The sequence below is a fragment of the Cebus imitator genome, unplaced genomic scaffold (genome assembly GCF_001604975.1).
Source record: "Cebus imitator isolate Cc_AM_T3 unplaced genomic scaffold, Cebus_imitator-1.0 Scaffold82, whole genome shotgun sequence".
Lineage (NCBI taxonomy): Eukaryota > Metazoa > Chordata > Mammalia > Primates > Cebidae > Cebus > Cebus imitator.
The window spans coordinates 8704579-8726989 of NW_016107397.1; the positions used below are offsets into that span (position 1 = coordinate 8704579).

General features: G+C 44.8%; 1 protein-coding gene across 1 annotated transcript in view; it reads right to left on the reverse strand.

Moving 5' to 3' along the window:
- The window catches only part of SDK1 (sidekick cell adhesion molecule 1), a 982297-nt gene that overhangs the window by 180996 nt on the left and 778890 nt on the right, over positions 1-22411 (reverse strand). Inside the window, exons 20-22 of the mRNA XM_017533779.2 lie at positions 12764-12862; positions 4192-4383; positions 1715-1836 (exon numbers count right to left, since the gene is read on the reverse strand). Of these exons, the coding sequence (XP_017389268.1) occupies positions 1715-1836; positions 4192-4383; positions 12764-12862 (413 nt within the window). The remainder of the gene's footprint in view (positions 1-1714; positions 1837-4191; positions 4384-12763; positions 12863-22411) is intronic.

Consider the following 22411-nt stretch of genomic DNA (forward strand, 5'->3'; position numbering starts at 1 on the left):
ATATTGAGCCCTATGATGCTGGCATTTCTGTTGCTGTGGCCTGCCTAGCCTAGTGTGACACCACATGCTAAAGCCCACAGAGAGTGCTGCCTCCTGGCCTCAGCTATGTGGCACACCAAAGACCACAGCGCATGCTTCTGTGGGCCTAAAAGTATTGCCTGGCTACTTCTGCTGATGGATTTTTTTTTTTTTTTAAGGCAGAGTCTCACTCTTGTGCCCAGGCTGGAGTGCAGTGGTGTAATCTTGGCTCACTGCAACCACCACCTCTACCTCCCGGGTTCAAGCAATTCTCCTACCTCAGCCTGCCATGTAGCTGGGATTACAGGCGTACACCACCATGCCTGGCTAATTTTTGTATTTTTAGTAGAGATGGGTTTTCACCATGTTGGCCAGGCTGGCATTGAACTCCTGGCCTCAAGTGATCCACCTGCCTCAGCCTCCCAAAGTGCTGGGATTAAAGGTGTGAGCCACTGCACCCAGCCGATGGATTTTAATACTAGAATCGGCTTTCATGAGACATTGTGATTCTTGTCCTATATTTAATCTTACGCATTTTAAAGTTTGCTTTCATTAATTTAGTCTTCATTTGCTGGGGTCTGATTTTCTTCATCTGATGTGAGTTAGGGCTCTACTGCTATTTTTCCTAAGTAAATAATTATTCCAGCCCCATCTGTGGGTCAGACCCATCCAGATGGCTTGCACCTTTAGGATCCTCCTTAGGTTTTCAGAAATGTTTGCTTAGTGGAACTTTTGAAGAAGTAGATAGGATTTGTTCCCTAATTTATAGCCAATTTCCAGGAGTGGATCATCTTGTGACACAGTACAAGTACAGTCATGAAAACCACTAAGATTTTACTACGGATAATAACTATTTTGAAACTTTACTACTCCTTATAATTTGGCCCTTTATCTTTTTCCTCTTGCTTTTATTGGAACATGGAATTGGTGGATTGCATGGCTTTGCCCATGCCAGTGTGATCCTATTTAAGCCAGGTGCTGTCCTGGACCCTATGTGCTCCTGTGCTTGCTAGCTCACCTGGAGTCAGACCGGAAGTCTTTTGGGGGGCCCACTCTCTCAGGTCCTGTGGAACTCTCCCCTGGTTCTCCCCAGACTCACTCCCTGTCACGCCAGGGCTTGCTCTCCTCCCTGCAGCACCCGGCCTCCCTGCTGCCCCTCAAATATAACAGCTTTCCCACAGCTGGAGGTCTTTCTTTCCCAGACAGCACTTTTCTCCTCGACAGCAGAAACTCAGCCAGCTTTGTCTACTGCAAGAGCCCCCATTCCCAGAATAGTGCCTGCAGATAGAACAATCGTCTCTAAAAATATTGTTGAATGAATGCATAGCTAATGACACACAAGCTGTACCAAGCAATTAATCCTATTAGTATATTTAGTAGCTAATTGTGATATAGAATTTTTAAAAACTCAATCAACGATGCTATCCAATTTTGGGTACCTATTTTACATCACAACTTTCATTTTAACCCTTCTTATCCTTGTTGTATCACCTGGTAGGACCCCAGACTGACATCTTGTTTCTTGTCTTCCTACATTCTGCCCTGGTATTTGGGCTATCTTCAACGCCTGGTGCTCCCCCTCCAAGTATGCCCCTATCCTCCACACCCCACGACGTCATCTGCAGAGGCACCACTCACACACAGGCCCCAAGACTGCTCTTGGGAAATGCCAGCTCCCAGTTTTCGACACACGTACCTGGCCCTCGACAATCCACCTGGAGATGGACGTCTTCCCATCATAGCCCGGCCGGAACTGAAGGGTGGCAGAGCGAGGGCTGATGTTGGAAATGACCAGGTTGGATGGAGCACCGGGAAGGTCTGGAGAGGAACCAGGGCGGAAGAGGAGAGATTTACACTCCACCACAGCTTAGGAAAGGTATCCAATGCATCAGCTTCAGAAGTAAACAGTTTTGAAATGATACTATACCAAAAAGATTTGTTTTCAAAAGCATGAAAGTGAGAAACAGCACAGCTTCCCTAGGGACATGATCCAATGAATGGTTTTTACTTTAATAGGGTGACCCAGTGAGTTTAGTGACACGTGGCTAACGTGGCCTCGTAGATGAGAAACTTGGAAGGCACATGCCATGTCTTAGGCATCTCTGTACACTGTAGGTAATTAACAGATGCTCCCTGAGTGAGTAAGGGATGAATGAATGTAATTCTTCCTGGATCCTGAAACAATACAAAGAACAAATGGTCGTGCTTCCTTTCATAACCACTGCAGCCTCGGGGGGATGGAGGGAAGAGAGCACAAGCTCTCTGTGTAGGACTACAGCCAGGCAGCATGACACCTGGTCAGTATCAGGTCTTGAGCCTTAGGCTTCTTGGGTCTGGTTTCCAAGATGACCAAATTCCAGTGAAAGCGCAGAAACCTTCTCACTCTGCCTGTATTCAGTTGCTCGGGTAACTGGATAAGGTGGAAGGTAGGTTCTGAATGAGCCTGCCATTGAGGGTGCCTGTGGCTTAAGCCTACTCCTAGATGAGATACACTTCAGTACACTCTCCCCAAAGAGCATCTCCCACTCAGAAGTGTAGCACTGCGAGTTCAAAGTGAGAGCTTTTATATCACTGTGCAATGCAAAATACTCTAGAGAAAGACAAAGGGATAAAATGGTGGAAAAAATGCAAGGCTAGTGCAGCTTTCAGACTGTACTATCTCTGAGGAATGCTTTCCTCATTTGCTGTTGCTTGGGGTGTCTGAAACCAGGTCTTGCACAGGGACAATGAAACTATTTTGGTGATCAATTCATTATCAGCACAGGCAGGGTCTGTAGGATCTCAAGGGTCCTTTTCACATCTAGTTTTTAATGAATTTGAAATAGAAAAATGTTTAAATCACAGGACAAGTGGACTCTTTCTATTTCTTATCTCTCTAGATTTTTAAATGGTTCTTCAATCATTAATGGCGATAAACTTCAAGAACAGTAAACAGAACACAGCGTCCCCAAAGCAGTCCTCGCCATCTGATTTGTTTCCAGCCACTACTCAGGATGAGTGGGCAAAGCTTAGGACCCCTCTCCAGCTACAAGCATTCAGCCTTGGCAATGAAGGAAGGGCAACTCCAGCGCCTCCTGCACATTGGTTATCAGGGGTTTGGCCAAAGCAGCCAGGCCTCAGTTTCCCCTCTAACACTCCACTATGTGGCTCCAGATGTAGTATGGATCGTAGTGTTCCTGGAAGCACAGCCTTCCGGAGGTCAGCTAACCCATTTTCCTGCCTTGGATGCACAATATCCAAGACATCCCAGGAACATCCTGGCAACATGCACACAGATGTGCTCAGTCAGGTATGTACCCATTTTTAACCAATTAAACCACATGCCATTTTGTTGATATGATTTGGCTGTGTCCCCACTCAAATCTCACCTTCAATTGTAACTTGCACAATTCCCACATGTCATGGGAGGAACCGGTGGGAGGTAATGAAATCATAAGGGTGGGTCTCTTCTGTGCTGTTCTTGTGATAGTAAGCCTCATGAGATCTATTGGTTTTAAACATGGGAGTTTCCCTGCACGAGCTGTCTCTTCGCCTGATGCCATCGTGTAATACATGACTTGCTCCTTCTTGCCTTCCACTATGATTGTGAGGCCTCCCGATATGGAATTGTAAGTCCATTAAACCTTTCTTTTGTAAATGGCCCAGTCTAGGGTACGTCTTTATCAGCAGCATGAAAATGGACGAATACAATCATTCCTACTGTTTTGAAAGTATTCATATTTTAAATATGCATTGGGAACTGGCTTTAAACATTTTCAACATGTGTTCTGGGTACTGGCTATTTGGTTAAAATAAATGAAAAAACTGAATTCTTCTATAAATCAAAGACTTCTGTCTTTACCGTACTATATTTTATCATTATTTTGTAAATACATTTTAAAATAATACTGATTTTGTGGCTGGGAGTGGTGGCTCACTTCTGTAACCCCAGAGCTTTGGGAGGCCAAAGCAGGAAGAGAAGACAGAAGAGATGTAAGTGCGTGTTGGAATTTCAGCTCTGGAGAATGAGGCTGACATAGAGTCAACATCCATTTATCCTCCAGCATCTTGGCAGGAGGCCACTACTTTCCAATGCACTCAGTGGCTTCCACATAGAAGTGCCAATCAATGTTTAGTCTCAGGAATCTTCAAGGGAAAGGGGACAGCAGGAGGACTGCACATGATTTTACTGACCTGGGGGCACTCCAGAAGAAATGGTGGATGACGTCACCAGGCCAGCACCCACGGCAGTCACAGCGGCCACATCGATGGTGTAGGTGGTGAGAGATGAGAGGCCTTGGATCTTGTACTCATGTGTTGTGCTATTCAGGGTGTGTGTGAGACGAGAATCGTTCCTGCCATACACCTCCCAGGAGATCTGGTAGCCTGGAAAGGAAAGGGACCAGACCAGCGTTGGTTTCCTGAAGGCCTGGGCTGACCTGGATGCCACAGCACCATCTTTGCAGGCTTGGAGCTATGGAGAACTCAGCTGAGTATGCTGAAGGCACTTCAGAGCCACTGTGCTACTGAAATGAAGCACAGATCAAGGCTCCTCCCTCTGTGTGTCCATCAAGATCTCATAAGCCTGCTTATGGGAGTGATGGTCCCACCACGGGGGACCATCCCTCCCTACCAGGGTGAGCTTCACAAGGACAGGGCCTACTGGATGCTCTGGTAACCTCAGCACCAGGTACATGGATTGAAAAATATGACAGCTGCCAGCCTGCTGTGCCCAGTTCAACCTTCTCTTGTCAAATTATGAATGTATTTAACCAATAATTCCATTAAAAATTTTGTGCATGTGTATATACATATCTATTTATTTATTTTTGACTCTGTTGCCCAAGCTGAAGTGCAACAGTGCAATCATAGCTCACCGCAGCCTCAACCTCCTGGGCTCAAGCCATCCTCCCACCTCAGCTTCCTCAGTAGCTGGGACCAAAGGCGTGTATCACCATGGCTGGCTAATTTTTTGTGGAGATGGGCCTTCCCCTGTTGCCCAGGCTGGTCTGGAACTTCTGGACTCAATGGATCCTCCTGCCTCGGCCTCCTTAAGTGTTGGGATTATAGCCACTGCACCCAGCTAATCATTTCATTTTTGGAAGCTGATATTTTCATTATACAGTATTTTAAATCAATGGCTTGGTCTTGGGTTGCAACTAATTCATGGAAACACTCCTACTTTTTCCTTTACAAAATGACCGATAGACCACCCTTCCGTTTTGCAAAGTGCTTTGCCTGGAAAAGTTTCTTTTCAGCTGAGTGTGTGAGTTTTACTTCTAGCTCTGTCTCTCCCCTTTTTAAATCTGTTTTCTAATAAATTTGATTTCTCCCTATACTCTCTTTAGTCCAGTGGAGCCTCATGTTCAAAATTTATTCAACCTGGGATTCCACTGTGACTTGGGGCTTGGATAAAAAAGACCCACCGGGCGTGGTGCATTACACCTGTAATCCCAGCACTTTGGGAGGCTGAGGAAGGTGGATCACCTTAGGTCAGGAGTATGAGACTAGCCTGGCCAACAAGGTGAATCCCCTTCTCTACTAAAACATAAAAATTAGCCAGGCATAGTGGCGGACGTCTGTAATCCCAGCTACTCGGGAGGCTGAGGCATGAAAATCACTTGAACACAGGAGGTGGAGGTTGCAGTGAGCCAAGATCACACCACTGCACTCCAGCCTGAGCGACAGAGAAAGACTTTGTCTCAAAAAAGAAAAAAGAAAAGAGAGAGAGAAAAGATCCAACTAGCTCCTGAATCAATCAACTCCTGTGGAGGGGAGTTTATGTGATTAGGGAACACAAAAGTGTCTTTTAAAGAGGGAGACAGTGATAGAAAGAGCTCATGGGTCCACAGGCAAAAGAAAACAGCTGAAAATGCTTGCTCTTCCCTAGTTTTAGTCAATAACCTCAGGGATATAGAAGTACTAGGATGCACCTGCAACTTCCTCCTCATTCTGATGAAAGCAATAAATAAAGCTAGGAGTTGCACTTGCAGGTAAACAAGGATTTAGTGGACAGCATCTGGAGACTTTACTATTTTGAAAAAAAAGTTAATGTTGTAACCAGCTTCCTGTGGTCATCTCACAGACCCCATACAGCCCTGCAGCTTCTGTGCGCGGGCAGCGGGGACTACCACACGGGCTGATGAGGGGGGAGCTCCAAGGAACAAGGGCCACTGAGGGGCAGCCTGGACCCTGGGTGTCTCCAGAGCACTCGGAGCGCCTGTCGTCCCGTGAGCCATCACCGAGTGGTGCTCCCCGCCTGCCTTCAGGTTCTCTGCCCGGGCCCAGGCGGGTCACTAAACCATCCTCCATGGTAGCTTCATCCAAGGCGCCTGGCTGCTTCTCAAGCCTTGGTCTCCTTTTCCTCCTCACAGGGAGAGGGGAGAAGGTTATCCAGGCTGACCACTCACCATCGCCTTCTCCCCACTTCCTTCCTAACTTTATTAAAATATATATACATATATGTATATATATATGTGTGTGTGTGTGTGTCCATATGTATGTATGTATGTGTCCATATATAGAGAGAGAGGGAGAGAGAGAGATAAAGTCTTGCTCCGTTGCCCAGCCTGGAGTGCAGTGGGGCAATCACAGATCACTGCAGCCTCAAACCCCTCAACTCAAGTGATCCTCCCACCTCAGCCTCTCAAGCAGCTGCTACTATAGGCACCTGCCACCACGCCTGGCCAAGTTTTAAAATTTTTTGTAGAGATGGGGGTCTCACTATGTTCCCCAGGCTGGTCTCAAACTCCTAGCATCAAGAGATCCTCCCACGTGGCGTCCCAAAATGTTGAGATTATAGGCATCAGCCACTGCTCCTGCCCGGCCCAGCTGCAGTTTTAAATCTTAGCATTTCCCTCAGCTGCCCACCCTGACATTGAAGACTTCTAGTCTGCCCCATTCATTCCTGTAACCCTCACAACATACCTTTGAAATTAGAACAATTGTTATCCTATTTCACAAAGGAAGGAACCAAGCCAGAGAAAGCTTGGTGGACTTGCTGGAATTCCAGACAGTCCTCAGTGAATCAAGGAAATAATACAGTGGTCCATTTCCGAGACAAAGCACCTTGAATCGCTTAGGTCAGCAAACTACAGAAGAAACAGGATGTACTAGGCACCTGCTTGGATTGCCAACGCCTGCTTGTCAGCCTCCCCCAACCTTAATTGCCCCCACCTGAACCAAAGAAGTTTAGTCTAAGATGAAAGTTTACTATCTTGCCGAATAGCTCATTTTCTCTGTTCTTATCAGCCTGCCCAGCCACTTAGGTCATAAGGCAAATACTTGAAGAGCCGCTCAGTGGACTAGGATTGCAATGCATTGTGTGTGGCAACAAAATGCAGCAAGACAACCCTAAAAAAAAAAAAATACCTAAAGCCCATACGCAACAACCAATAGGCAACGTCTGGGAAGATTGTGGCCCCACAGTACTCAGCCTATGAGGAAATGGCGGAAGGGCCTGAGCACAAGTGGATAAATTGCTTGCTGTGACCGTGCTGGGTGTGCCTGCCCATCAGATGCCCAATCTTGCAAGATTGTCATTAAAAGTCTCACTTTTGCTGTTCTCTGGGCCTCTAAGTCCATTCTTTGGGTTTGGACGGGTGAGTTTGCTTCTTTTTTTCTTTTGAGATGAAGTTTCGCTCTTTTTGCCCAGGCTGGAGTGCAACGGTGTGATCTTGGCTCACCGCAACCTCCGCCTCCCAGGTTCAAGCAATTCTCCTGCCTCAGCCTTCCAAGTAGCTGGGATTACAGGCATGTGCCACAACGTCTGGCTAATTTTGCTTTTTTAGTAGAGATGGGGTTTTTCCATGTTGGTCAGGCTGGTCTTGAACTCCAAACCTCAGGTGATCTGCCCGCCTTGGCCTCCCGAAGTGCTGGGATTACAGGTGTGAGCCACGGTGCCTGGCCTGAGTTTGTTTCTCACAGTGGATGAGACCCTGCCTCTTGAAGGGCCTTTTCCTCCAGCACCTCCTCCTGATGTGTGTGAGGGAATCGAAAGGCATCCCTAACCTTGGTGGGTCACACCTGGTCAATCACTAAATAATTTGATCCTCGGGGTCTACTCTGAACCTACGGGAAGAGGAGCCTTTGCTCAATGTTACAACCTTGTCTGCCAGAAAATTTTCTTGGTTTAAAAGCTGTTCTTCATCAGAATTTACTAAAACACAGCATCACGTTCATCACGTCAACCCAGAGCTAAAACCTGGCAATTCCAGCGTTGTCAGGAAGGGCAGTGTTGCTAGGATTTATTAGGATCAACATTGATAACATGGTATGCTCAAATGGTTATGGATATAAACAAAAACCAAATGGACAGAGAGGCCAATCTGCAGAAAAATGCCAGGAGGGACGGCACAGGCTCAGGACACGCGATGCCTGTGAGCACAGATGGATGGAGTGATGGGCATGAGGTGGGAAAGATATCCTCGAATTTACAGACAACAGCTTTTGGGGGACGTGTGTGGAGGGCTTGGGCAGCACTGGCCAGGGGATGCGTTCTCTGCTTCCAGCTCCCAGAGGAGAGAGGAAAGAGGCACCCAGAATCTGGAGCAGGGGTACCTCCTGCTTAGCGTCCTACCTGCTCCCAATGGCTGCTAACTGAGACTAATGGCCAGAGGAGCTTCAGAAATAATTTTCTGTTGATCTGAAGTAAATTCTCTACAAGAGAGCAGTGCATCCAATCACAAACTGTCTGTCTGCATCCTGGCCCTCATAAATCAGAGTTTACCGAGGGAGAGTAGAGGACGCTGAAATTTACAATGAGCGCGCAATGGGCAATTTACTCGGGTGGGTGCAGCTGCCCCCTGCTCCACACTTCCCTCTCATTCCAGGCCTCGAATTAAAATAAAGGCTGGGGGTTGCTCAGCACCAACCAGGGCTAATAAACCACCGTTTCCAACAGCGTCTCTAGCCTGTAAAGCAGCGCCGAGCCCAGGCCCAAGCCGTCAGCCATCCTGGGCTCCTGCAGCGCCTTTAATAGCAGGTGCAGCCTTTGCAGGAAGCCTTCAAGAGGATGGTGGCACTGCACCAACCCTTCCAGAAACTGGCTTTTGTTGGCCAGGTTTGCCCATGAAAGTGTTTTTATTTTATTTATTTATTTATTTTTTTTACTGTCCTTAAAGAAACACTATGCATTTAGCACAGAGTAGAATTTCATGGTGCTGCCAGCACATTCCACTGGAAATCTGTGTCTACTTGGTGGGTGCTGGGGGGAGCTTCCCTGATTCGGGCATCACTGGGGGTGACAGGGTGACGTTGGATTGGTGAGGTGATAACATCTCATCTCACCTCCTCTAGGACCTTCTCTTCCAAAGAGCTGCAGAGGTCCACTGTAGCTTCTGGTGATACAAGGTGCACATTACCATGTGAGCAGGAATTGGAGAACACACAGCCAAGCAAAGGGAGAAGGGGACAATGTGGCCACTGAGAGGAAACTGCAGGGAGTCTGCCTGGTGCTCCCACTGGAACTTTGCTGCCCGCCACAGCACAGGCATCTCCTAACCCAGCCTCTGCCTACACCCAGCCCGGGAAAGCTCGAGCTTCAAAGTCAAGTTCTACCATAAACAACAGACTGCTGCTTGCAACTACAGGTATTTATTTAAATAAAATATGAAAATGAGTTCATGAAGCCCCATTAGCTGGTGAAACAGACGATCATAAATTGGAAGTATTGGCAGCCACCGCTTAACCGTGAAATGTTGGCTCAATGTGAAATATTATGCCCATGGATTTTTTTTCTTTCAGCTTTAGAACAGGAATGAGGTGTGTGCTGTGTTCACAAAGGGCAGGGCAGAGGCCAATGTGCGTATCTGTAAAAAGGGAATTCCTTCCATGTGGAGATTGTCTATCAAGGAGTCTCTGCCAGATTTCCAGAACATGGCCGAGAGTGGACCTGAAAGGCGACTGGGCAGAGGCGAATTCTTTCTTTCCCACCCAGGTAGCCCTGTTTCTGGGGTCAGTGGTGAGCAGAGCTCTAATTCCAGCCTCTGTATTGGTCCCTGAAGGGTCTGACTGGAAAGTCTTTTTCTTCCAAATGGTAGCCTCCAGTTCAGCTTTTAAAAATCCCGCCTCCCACTAGTTTGTTTTTCCTTTCTTTGAATGCTTTAAAACAAGATTAAACAAGGTTCTTGCCATCTAGAGTCGCCTCCCCCAGCTCACTTCACCCTGCCTTTGCTTAATTCCTTGACTCCAGGCAACAGGAGGCCCTTTTAATTGTACATACTCAGCACCTGTGAGTATTTACTTAGACGACAGACCCAGGGTATCGTGTCCAAATCTGGTAGTAACTTTGCCCATTCCTGGAGTTTTCACACTGTTTAAAGTGGGCATTTCAAAAGACAACCTTCTGAAAGGCAGAGCCAGATTCATAAATTTACTTTTTTTTAAAGTTAAGGTGAGGCCACGATAAGGAAACAAGTACCACATGGAAACCAACATGAACCGGGAAATGAAGGTGGAGAAGCTGGGCAGTGCCAGATAGGTGCAGACATCCCATTAAGAACCAACTGTGGCCACTGAAAAAAGAAATGCAAGTATTATTTCTTTCAACTACCATGTATTATTTTTTAAATGGCAATTATAATCAATTAAAATATGTTATTAGCATATACACACTTCAGTTGTTTGGACCTAAATACTTAATAAACAGAACTGTTAGGTATTTCTTGGCCTTGGAATGCTTTGAGAAACTTCTGAGACACTAAGAGGACTGTGGATGAGGAAGGTGAGCATCCTTTGCTGTGGTGTTTGGACCATGGTTCAAACCTCACCCCGGCACACAACGCTGCAGAAGAGATAGTGTGCACACACTTGTGGGCTGTGATCGTGGGACACCACTGCCCTAAACCTCACCCTTGTCATCGCCAGGGCTGGATTATAAGACACCCCTGGTGCAGTTACTGAGAAAGCAAAACGAGATCCTGCAAGGCTAAGGTGCCAGGCACAGGGGAAGTGGCCAGGGTGCTTGCTGCTGTCATCCAGGCCACCAGTGTGGGGAAGAAACGGCCCCCAACTCTGCAACCTGGCAGCAGGGACAGCCCCTCTGCAGGCTCGTGGTCTCTGGGCAGCCCAATCCCAGCACAGGCTTCTTGGACATACCCAGAGAGCATCAGCTTGCTTCACAGAACAATCAGGCACTGGAATTCTGTGGCTCTCACGGACAGCTGAGAACACGGCCACCACAGAGAGGTGATGCAGCTCAGCTCTGAACTGACCACCAGCATGAAGACGGGCAACTCAGCCTCAGGGAGCAGCTGCAAAATACCCAGGCAGGAGGCCCTGTTGAGACATGAGATGCCACAGGCAAAGCCCCCAGAGAGGGATGAGGTAGAGGCGTCCCGTACATGGCTGACCAAGAAGAAGATTAAGTGGCTTCCTAGAAATCTCCAGTAATGTTTATTAAAAAAAAAAAAAGATGCCTATTGGAGGCCAAGCAGCTCTGGGCCAGGCAGTGGGCAGCTACAGACATAACTTCAACTCATCCTCCTGACAGCCCCAGTCAAAACTGAGGATCTCAGAGGTCCGCTGAGGCTCTTATGGTGACTAAAACAGTGGAACAGGGGACCCTGCCCAACTCATCTGAGGCTAAAGCCCATGCTGCTTTTGTCAAACCAAGAATTTTTTCTGAACCAAGATGTAAATTAAGCTTTAACCAAAAGGGTTTTTCAGAGATATCTATAAAAATTTGGCCTGGCGCAGTGGCCTGTAATCCCAGCAATTTGGGAGGCCAAGGCAGGTGGATCACTTGAGGTCAGGAGTTCAAGACTAGCCTGGCCAACATAGTGAAACCCCATCTCTACTAAAAATACAAAAGTTAGCCAGGTGTGGTGGTGGGCACCTGTCATCCCAGCTACTCAGGAGGCTGAGACAGGAGAATCGCTTGAACCGGTGAGGCGGAGGTTGCAGTGAGCCGAGATCACGCCACTACACTCCAGCCTGGGTGACAGAGTGAGACTCCGTCTCAAAAAATAAATAAATACATAAATAAAATCATTAAAAACCCCCAAAATGGTGAGCTATCTCCCACAGAGACCCCTTAAAGCAGGAGAGGAGATGTCACCGCCCAGGGGCCTCTAAGGCTCAGTCCCCACCCCACGCACAGCTGAGAACCTCCTCCGAGGTACCTGCTTCATGGTCTCCTCAGGGCTCTCATTGGAGGGCAGGCTAGGGAGGGGACCCAACATGGGATTTGGAATCAGAAGATCCAGATCTCATCTTGGCTTTGCAGCTCACAGCTGCGGGATGTGGGCTAAAACATGGGCATGGGAGCCTCATGGTCACACCTCCTGGCTGTGTCTGAGAAGGCTGGCTGTGCACAGGAGCTCCCAGTGCCATCTGCTGAATGAAGGAAAGGTCACCTAACCTCTCAGACCCTCAGTTTCCTCATCTGTAAAATGGCCATATTATTAATATTGATCTTACCATGCTGCTATGAGAATTGAGACATATACATGTGAACACACATGTCATAACATGACTGACTCTCATTGGTCAGAGACTTTGGAGGCCTGGCAAAATCACACAAGCAGAATAGATCTCAAACTACAGCTGCTGCCTACACAGTGACAGGCCCCTGGACCATGTGGGCTCTTGCTGGGGCAGTCCCAGTGCTGGGACTCCGCCATGTGTCCAGGAAGACATTTCAGTCACTCTCGGGAAGGCCGTGGGCACGGGTCCCTGCTGTCAGCAGTTTGGTTTGACACTATATCCACCTCTTTTTGTGAGGACAAACTTATCTTTTTCTTGTTTGGAAGGCAGGGCTACTCACCTGTAATGATGCCATTTTTCTCCAGGGGCTCCTGCCAGCTGACCTTGAGAGATGTGTCCAGAATCTCCGTGAAACTCAGATGTCCCACAGCTCCTGGCTCTACCAATTAAAAGCAAATTCATCTGTTAACACAATATCCCCAGTTTTCTTTTGATCAGAGGTATGGGGAAGGTTCTAACTATGGAAGGAAAGAGGTGGGCTGGGGCTGCAGAACCCTGCAGGAGACATCAGTGAAATGCAGAAGGAAGGAGGGCATTTGAGGCACCCTGGCCATCATCATATACATTATTTTCTCCAGCCTCATCCTAGCCATGCAGGGCACTGAAGCTACTGGTGGCAGAGAATTTATACACAAATCATTCTGTCTTTCTCCTTGATCTGATCTGATTAGAACAATCTGGCTGCTGGATCCTCAAGGGCAACTGCCTCCTCTCAGTGTTCCTCCACGGTGCATGCAGCCCCGTGTCTGGCTTGTGCGGGTACCATCAGGAACCTTGTGCAGGCCAGAACAGGACCCTGGGCCCAGGGGCAGGCTCACCTGCCAACCTGGTCCAGAACTCCAGGCTCCACAACCCACTCACAGCCCTGAAGGATTCCAGAGGGGCAAGGCAGTGGCCTGAGAAAGTCCCAGCAAAAACAAATTCCTTTGTCGGGAGTTTCTGTGCCCTGTGACCCCCTTGCTAACAAGGGTGGCAGAGCTGCAGAGTTACGCTTGAACACTGGAGTCCGAGCTGGGTGTCAGACCTGGCTGAGCTGCTCGCTGGCTATGCAACGACACTCTCAAAGCCTTAGTCTGTTCGTCTGTGAAATGGGGAAAATAAAGATAAGTTGGTGAGGCAATTGTGAGAATAAAATGTAATAAGGCATGAAAACATGTCCCGGGCACCAGGAAAATGCTCCATGACCATCAGCCGCTGTCATCATGATGAACCTTTCATCAGAACGTAGTCATTCCTAGGATTACATGGTGGCCACCCCAGAGAAAAGACCTGAGAGTCTAAAGTGTGAGTTAAAAATCCAAGACACAGGCCCAGGTCAGCAAAGCAAACTGCATGAGGATGTACGGCCACAGGCGCAGAGCTCTGCCCCAGAGGCAGATGGACCCCATTTGTGACTCAGGGACAGCAGGGGCATTCGGTGGTTCTGACTCCCTCTCTTGCACCAGCTCACCGAGGTTTAGAGCCCTTTAACTGCTCCCATAGCGGGTTCCACAGGGCCAGCCCACACTGTGTGGTGATGGGGACGGAGGAGAGGATGCCTAGCAATCTGGAAGAGAGGGGTAGATGTGGTGAAGGCAGTGTCCTCCTGGATGCTATTACTCTTAAGCCCTGCTGTGTGCCCGCAGCCTGCCGTGGTCTCTCTATAGCCATAGCCGCTGTGCAGGGCATGAGGAGCAGATGGAAAGGAAACACTTTTGGGGAGGCTGATGTCTTACAATCAAATGGAAGGAAGCGGTGAGGGGAAGGCAGACAGTGCACTCCCATTCCCTAAGCCAGGCACCTTTGTGGTACCTGAAAGTGCCCCTCTGTCCATTGCTCTCAGCAGCAAACACAAACACAGCTGCCCAGGTTGGCTCTGCTTCTCTGCCTGCCGTTCAGAGCCCCACCTCCTCTCTGACAACGCACCCATGCTTATTCCTCCAGATACCCATTTAGGAGAAACATAAATGACAAAGCCAGGGAGGATAAAAGGGCAGGAGGAAACGGTGGCTTGAAGGCAGAACTGGAGACAAGGGAGGAAAAGAAGAATGGAGAAGACATGAGAACTCCGTCCGTTTCTGCACCTATCAGTTACGTATACCCTCCATGCCAGGCAGGGAACACTGGTTCCTACTGAAAGCTCCACACCACATGACTGCCCTAGTGAACCTGCTGGATGGTGCCACACTCAGATCTTTTTAGTGATAAAAAATGCAAGTCTTTCAGCTTAAAATAGGAGAGCATGAAGTCTAGGGTGTCAGTTGTCCTGATAGAGTTTCTGGGATTCCTACAGAGAAGCCTCACCCCTGCAAAGTCCCTGTTCTGGCTATTGCTAACCTCACTTGCACAAACATTAGATTTTTAGGGTGAATTCCATACCGAGCACTGTTGGTACTTGGACAAAGCCTTCTAACACAAGTTGTAATTTTCAAAAAATGGTAACAGCCTCAGGGAAAAAAAAAAACCACTCGTCTGGATGAAACTTTGAAAAGACTTTTCACGAATAAGCTCAAACACTCTGACAAATTTCACTTTTCTAGTGTGGAAGATGGTGAAATAGAATGGCTGTCAAGACCATCTCATCCTCCCACAATTGTGAGCTTCCAGAAAGACATTCTGACGGATTTTTGAACTGACTTGTTCTTCTTTTCAATTGATGGAGAAAGGAAGAAAGCTTTTTGCTCCTTTTATATTCTCAGTGTTTCTGCTTCCTGGATCCTGCCCAAAGATGCTGTCCTCTAGCTCTGCTGGAACCAGCTGGCAATGTCTCGGCTTAAAATTTATATTCCATTTCCTCTTTACTGCCACCCTCCCCCAACAACTTCTCATTTCCTTGGAGCTTTAGAAAAGAAGGCGGGCTGGGTGTGGAACAAGCTATATAGTACCATCAGCTAGAGAGAAATGGAGGCCATTTCTCCAGCACCCAAGAGTCCAAAGCTTTCTTTACTTTCGTTTTTATTGATACATAATATCTGTACATATTTCTATGGTCCATGTGATGTTCTGTTACATGCACAGGCTGTATAATGGTCAAGCTAGAGTGTTTGGAATGTCTATCACCTGGAATATTTATCATTTCTGTGTGTTGTGAACATTCCAAATCTTATTTTCTTTTTTGAAATATACATCACTGTTAACTACTCACCCTACCATGTGACTGAGCATTGGAACTTACCCCTTCTATCTCACTGAATCTTTATACCCAACAACTAACCTATCTTTATCCCCACCACCCTGCTCCACCAACACACCCCTCCCAGACTCTAGTATCTTTCATTCCACTGTTATCTCCATGAAATTGACTTTTTAAGCTACTACTTATGAGTGAGAACTTGTAACATTTGCTGTTCTGAGGACATTACTGCCCTCCAGTTCCCTCCATGTTGCTGCAAATGACAGTATTTCATTCTTTCTTATGGCTGAATAGTATTCCATTGTGTATATACACTGAATTTTCTTTATCCATTGGTCCACTGATGGACACTTAGGTTGATTCCATATCTTGGCTACTGTGAATGGTGCTTCAGTAAGCATGGGGTATGGGTATCCTTTGATGCACTGACTCCTTTCTATGAATAAATACCCAGTGGTGGGATTGATGGCTCATAGGGTAGTTTTATTTTTAGTTTTTTGAAAAATCATACTGTTTTCCATTGTGGCTGTACTAATTTACATAATCACCAAGTGTATTAGAGTTGCCTGTTCTCCACATGATTGCCAGCATTTTTTTTTTTTTTTTGTCTTTTTAATTCTAGTGATTCTAACTGGGATAAAATGATATCTCACTGTGGTTTTGATGAGCATTTCCTTGATGATTAATGATGTTGAACATTTTTTCATAGACATGCTGACCATTTGTATGTCTGCTTTTGACAAATGTTTATTCATGTCCCTTGCTCACTTTTTAAATGGGATTTTTTAAAACGGTTGAGCTGAGTTCTTTGTATATTTTAGATATTAATCTCTTATCAGATAAATAGTTTGCAAATATTTTCTCCCATTCAACAGGCTGTCTCTTCACTCTGTTGACTTTTTCCTTGGCCATACAGATGTTTTTTTAGTTTGATATAGTCTCATTTGTCTATTTTTGGCTTTGTTGCCTGTGCTTTTGAGATCTTAGCCATAAAATCTTTACCTACACTAATGTCCTGAAGTGTTTCCCCTGTGTTTTCTTTTAATAGTTTTATGGTTTCAAGTGTTACATTTAAGTCTTTACTCCATCTTGAGTTAATTTTTTTATATGGTAAGAGATAGGAGTCTAGTTTCAATCTTCTGCATATGGATATACAATTTTCCCAGCACCAATTATTGAAGAGGGTGTCCTGGCACCTTTATTGAAGATCAGTTGGCTGTAAATATGTGGATATATTTCTATGTGCTCCATTCTGTTCCATTGGTCTATGTGGCTGTTTTTAATGCCAATACCATGCTGTTTTGGTTATTATAGACTTGTAATATATTTCAAAGACAGATAGTGTGATGCCTCCAGTTTTGTAATTTTTGCTATGGATTGCTTTGGCTATCTGGGCTCTTTTTGGGTTCCACAAGAATTTTAGGGTATTTTTTGTTGTTGCTATTTCTGTGAAAAGTGACATTGGTATTTTGATAGAGATTGCATTGAGTCATTAGATTCATTTGGGCAGTATGGTTATTTTAATGATGTTAATTCTTCTGATCCATGAGCATGGGATGTCTTTCCATTTATTTGTGTATTCTTCAGTTTCTTTCATCAACGTTTTGTAGTTTTTTTTGTAGAGATCTTTCACCTCCTTGGTTAAATTAATTCCTATATATGTTTTTCTTTTATAGCTATCATAAATGGAATCAACTTCTTGATTTCTTTCTCAGCTACTTCATGATTGGTGTATAGAAATGCTACTGATTTTCGTATGTTGCTTTTGTATCCTGCAACTTTACTGAATTTATCAGATCTAGGAGTTTTTTGGTGGGGTCTAGGTTTGTCTAGATACAAGATCATGTAATCTGCCAAGAGAACAATCTGACTTCCTCTTTTCCAATTTAGATGCCTTTATTCCTTTGTTTTGCCTGACTGCTCTGGCTAGGACTTCTAGTACTATGAATAGTTGAGATGAAAGTGGGCATCTTTGTCTTGTTCCAGTTCTCAGAGGAAAGGATTTTAGCTTTTCCCCATTCAGTGCGATGTTAGCTGTGAGTTTTTCATATATAGACTTTATCATGTTGATGTATGTCCCGTCTATGCCGTTTGTTGAGAGTTTTTATTACAAAGGGATGTTGAATTTTATTATATGCTTTTTATGCATCTGTTGAGATGATCATATGGTTTTTGTCCTTTACATCACTCTGTTGGAGTGATGTATCACATTTATGGATTTGTGTATGTTGAGCCATCCTTGCATCCCTGGGATAAATCTCACATGAGTATGATGTATTACCTTTCTGATGTGCTGTTGGATTCAGTTTGCTAGTATTTTTGTTGAAGATTTTTGCATCTGTGTTCATCAGGGATAATGGCCTGTTTTTTTTTTTGTTGTTGTTGTTGTGTCTTTGTCTGGTTTTGGCATCTGGATAACACTGGCCTCACAGAATGAGTTAGAAAGAACTTCCTCTTCAATTTTTTTGGACTAGTTTGAGGAGAATTGGCATTAGTTTCTTTGAAAGTTTGGTAGAATTTGTCAGTGAAACTATTCAGCCCTGGGTTTTTCTTTGTTGGGAAACTTTTTAATTACTGATTCAATCTCATTACCCATTATTAGTCTGTACAGATTTTATGTTTCTTTCTGATTCAAGCTTGGTTATATGTGTTCAGGAATTTATGCATTTCCTCTAGGTTTTCCAATTTGTTGGTGTATAGTTGTTTATAAAAGTCTCAGATGGTATTTTCTATTTCTGTGGTATCAGTTATAATGTCTCTTTTTGCATTTCTGATTTTGTTTACTTAGGTCATCTGTCTTTTATTCTTCTTAAGTTTAGCTATTAGTTTGTTGATTTTGTTTATCTTCCCTAAAACTCAATTTTGTTTATTCATTTGTATTGTTTTTAAGTCTCTGTTTCATTTAGTTCTGCTCTGATCTTTATTATTTCTTTCCTTGTACTAATTTTGCGTTTGGTTTGTCCTTGATTTTCTAGTTCCTTGAAGTGTATCACTAGGTTGTTTAAAATCTTTCTACTTTTTTTCCTAATGCAGGCATTTATTGTAGCCTCTTAGCACTGCTTTTGCTGTATCCCACAGGTTTTTGTATGTTGTATTTCAATTTTCATTTGTTTCAAGAATTTTTTTTTTTTTTTTTTTAATATCTTTATTCACCCATTGGTTATTTTAGAGTATATAATTTAATTTCCATGTGTTTGTGTATTTTCCAAGGTTTTAAGCCTACGGCACCGGGTATTCCCAGGCAGTCTCCCATCCAAGTACTAACCAGGCCCGACCCTGCTTTGCTTCAGAGATCTGACGAGATCGGGTGTTTCAAGAAATTTTTTAATTTTCTCCTTAATTTCTTTCTTGACCCAGGAGCATGTTATTCAATTTCCATGTATTTGTACAGATTCCAAAGTTCCTCATTATTGATTTTCAGTTTTATTCCATTGTGGTCTAAGAGTATATTGATATAATTTCAGTCTTTTAAAAGTTGTTGAGATTTGTTTTGTTCCCTAACATATGGTCTATATTGGAGAATGTTCCATGTACTGATGAAAAGAATGTGCATTCTGTAGCTATTAGATGAAACGTTCTGTAAATGTCTGTTAGGCCCATTTAGTCTAAAGTGCAGTTTAAATCCAATGTTTCTTTGTTATTTTTCTGTCAAGATGACCTGTCTAATGATGAGAGGGGGATGTTAAAGTCTCCAACTATTATTGTATTGTTGTCTCTCCCTGTAGATCTAATAATATTTGCTTTATATATCTGAGTACTCCAGTATTGGGTGCATATATGTTTAGAATTGCTATATCCTCTTGCTGAATTGATAACTTTATCATTATACGATAACTTTCTTTGTCTCTTTTTACTGTTTTCTACTTAAAGTATTTTATCTGATAAAAAGTGTAGCTACTTCTGTTCACTTTGGTTTCTGTTTGCACAAAATATCTTTTTCCGTCTCTTTACTTTCAGTCTACATGTGTCTTTACAAGTGAGTTGAGTTTCTTGTACACAGCGTATAGTTAGGTCATGGCTGGTTTTTGTTTTTGTTTTTATCCATTCAGCCAGTCTATCTTTTTGGATACTTTAGTCCATTTAAATTCAAGGTTGTTATTGATATGTGAGGGCTTATTCTAGTCATTATTATGATTTCTGGTTGGTTTGTATATCCTTTGTTCCCTTCTTATTGTTTATCTTTGAGATTTGGTGGTTTTCTGTAGTGGTAACATTTAGGTTTTTTCTCTTCCTTATTTGTGTGTTTGCTCTACCAATGGGTTTTATACCTTTGTACATTTTCATGATAGTAGATATTGTCCTTTTACTTCAGGTGTGGGAATTCATTAAGCATTTCTTGTAGGGCCAGTCCAGTGGAGATGAATGCCCTCAGCTTTTACTTATCTAGGAAATACTTTACTTCTCTTTCACTTATGAAGGATACCTTTGATGAGTATAGTACCCTTGGCTGATAAGTTATTTTTTTTCCCAGTACTTTGAATATATCATCTCACTTAAATCTACTGTTAGTCTGATGGGAGTTCTCTTATAAGTGGCTAGATGCTTTTCTTTTGGTGATTTTGGAATTCTGTCTTTAACTTTTGATAATGTGCCATGGAAAGGACCTGTTTGAATTCTATCTATTTATTTGTGGATCTCTAAGCCTCCTGTATCTAGATGTCTAAATCTCTTGCTATACTTGGGAAGTTTACAGCCATTATTTTGTTAAATCAGGTTTCTATCCCTTTGGTTTTCTTTTCACCTTCTGGGACATCAAAAATTCAAATATTCATTGCTTTATGGTGACTCATATGTCATGTAGCATTTGTTCATTTTCAGATTCTGAAATTTCTCATGCTGTCTTATCTAGTCTATTGCTGAAGCTTATGACTGTATTTTCAAATTTCAGTCAATGAATTAATTAGTTCCTGGATATCTGTTTGGTTCTTTATTTTATAATACTGATCCCTTTGGTAAATATCTTATTCATGTATTGAATTGTTTTCTGGATTATTTTATATTATTTATCTGTGTTCTGAGTTTCTTTAATATCATTATTTTGATTTTTCTCTGGGATTTCATAATTTCTTTTTCACTGGAATCTGTTGCTGGAAAATTACCATGTTCCTTTGGAGCTGTTATACTTCCTTGCATTTTCATATTTCTTGTATCCTTATGTTGATATCTGCACATCTGGTATAACAGTTGCTTCTTCTAATTTTTTGGATTTGCTTTCATAAAGGAGGGCTTTTTCCTGAAGATGTATCTATGGTGTTGATTGGGTAGGGCACTTTGGCTTTGATTCTGCATGAAGCAGTAGCGTAGTTTGCATATAATTTATTTGGCTGTAAACAGCATCAGTGGTGTCTGTGATTTCCTTAGTGGCTTAAGTTGTGGTTGTTAGTAGAGGCTGTGGTAAAGTTTTACTGGGGACAGGGACACCAGGTGAGCCAATCCTTGGGCCCCAGTAGTGGCAGCAGTGGGCTGAGTGTGCCTGTCCTTGGGTCCTAGGGTGGTCTACACAGGCCCTGGTGATAGCAGGTCCAGACAGGCTCATTCTTGCCATTCTAGGTGGATTGTTCAGGTGATGGCAGTGGCTGTAGGGGGCCAACCAGGTGGGTGGGTCTTCAGAGCCCTGGACAGCAGGCATGCTGCAGGCTGCCTGCTGTGATGGTACAGCAGGTTGGGTGGACCCATCTCAGGTCCCCAGGAGGAGTACTCAGGTGCTGATAGTGGTGGGCAGGGCAGGGTGAACCCAGGGCCCTGGATAATGTTGCTCATACTGAGGGAGGCAGAGCAAGCTGGGCGGGCCTGCCCTCAGGACCCCTGGTAGTGTGTGCAGGTGCTGGCTGTGGTCAGCAGGGGTGGGGTGACCCTAGTCTCCTGGCAGAACACTTGGTAGGGATGGCAGTGGCTACAATGTGGCCCTGCTGCTGGGGAGGTGCGCTTCAGACCCAGGTGGCAGCTATGGGTGGGAGAGCCTGACCTCAGGGTGCTTGGAAGTGGAGTCTGTCCTCAGGGTAAGTGAAAATGCCCAGCAGCCCCACCATTGGGGGTAATGGGGTCACTGCCAATGGCTTGTACTTTGCCTCTGGTGGCAGCAGCCAGCAGTGGTAGTAGCTGTGGGCGGGGGATGTCGGTGGGGCTCCAGTATATGGAGATGCAGAGGTTGCCGGGACCCAGGGCAGAATGGTCTGGTGGGGCTGGGCTCTCATAGCAGCATGACACAGTAGCTGCTTAGGGCTTCAGCATGTGGGGCTCAGTGTGGGCTCCCTCTCTGGAGCAGGACATCACATGGTTTCCCTGTGTGAGTCTCTCTAAGTGAGTCTTGGGGCCTGTGAGTTTTGAGGGGCTTTTCTGTGGCTCAGATTGCAGGAATCTGTGGTAGGAATACGGACCACTGGGGTCTCTCACTTTTCCTTTTCCCACAGTGGGGAACCTCTCTGGGTTCCCAGCCGATCCCATTTCCGGTAGAGCTGCCTCGCCTCACCTCCCTCCTTGCCATAGGTGCTTCCTGTCACTTCTCTATTGAATTCCAGGTTCTCTCTTAGATCTATTTGAAGTGTGGTTACCTGCTTGCTGTTTTGGTTCTTCTTTATGAAGGAGGCCAGTACCAGGTGACTGTGATCAGCTGGCCCCTGAAGCCCCTCTCATTCCAGGCTCCAAACTTTCCTTTTAAAAGCTACACCCCCAGAGCTGACTTCAACCTTACCTTCAGTCTTTTAATGTGATATCTGATAATAGATGGGCTATTATCCTAAATAGGATAAACAGGCTCACTGCCTATCAAAAAATGATTCAGTTTGAAAATTCTAAAAATAATTGATATTATTTCCA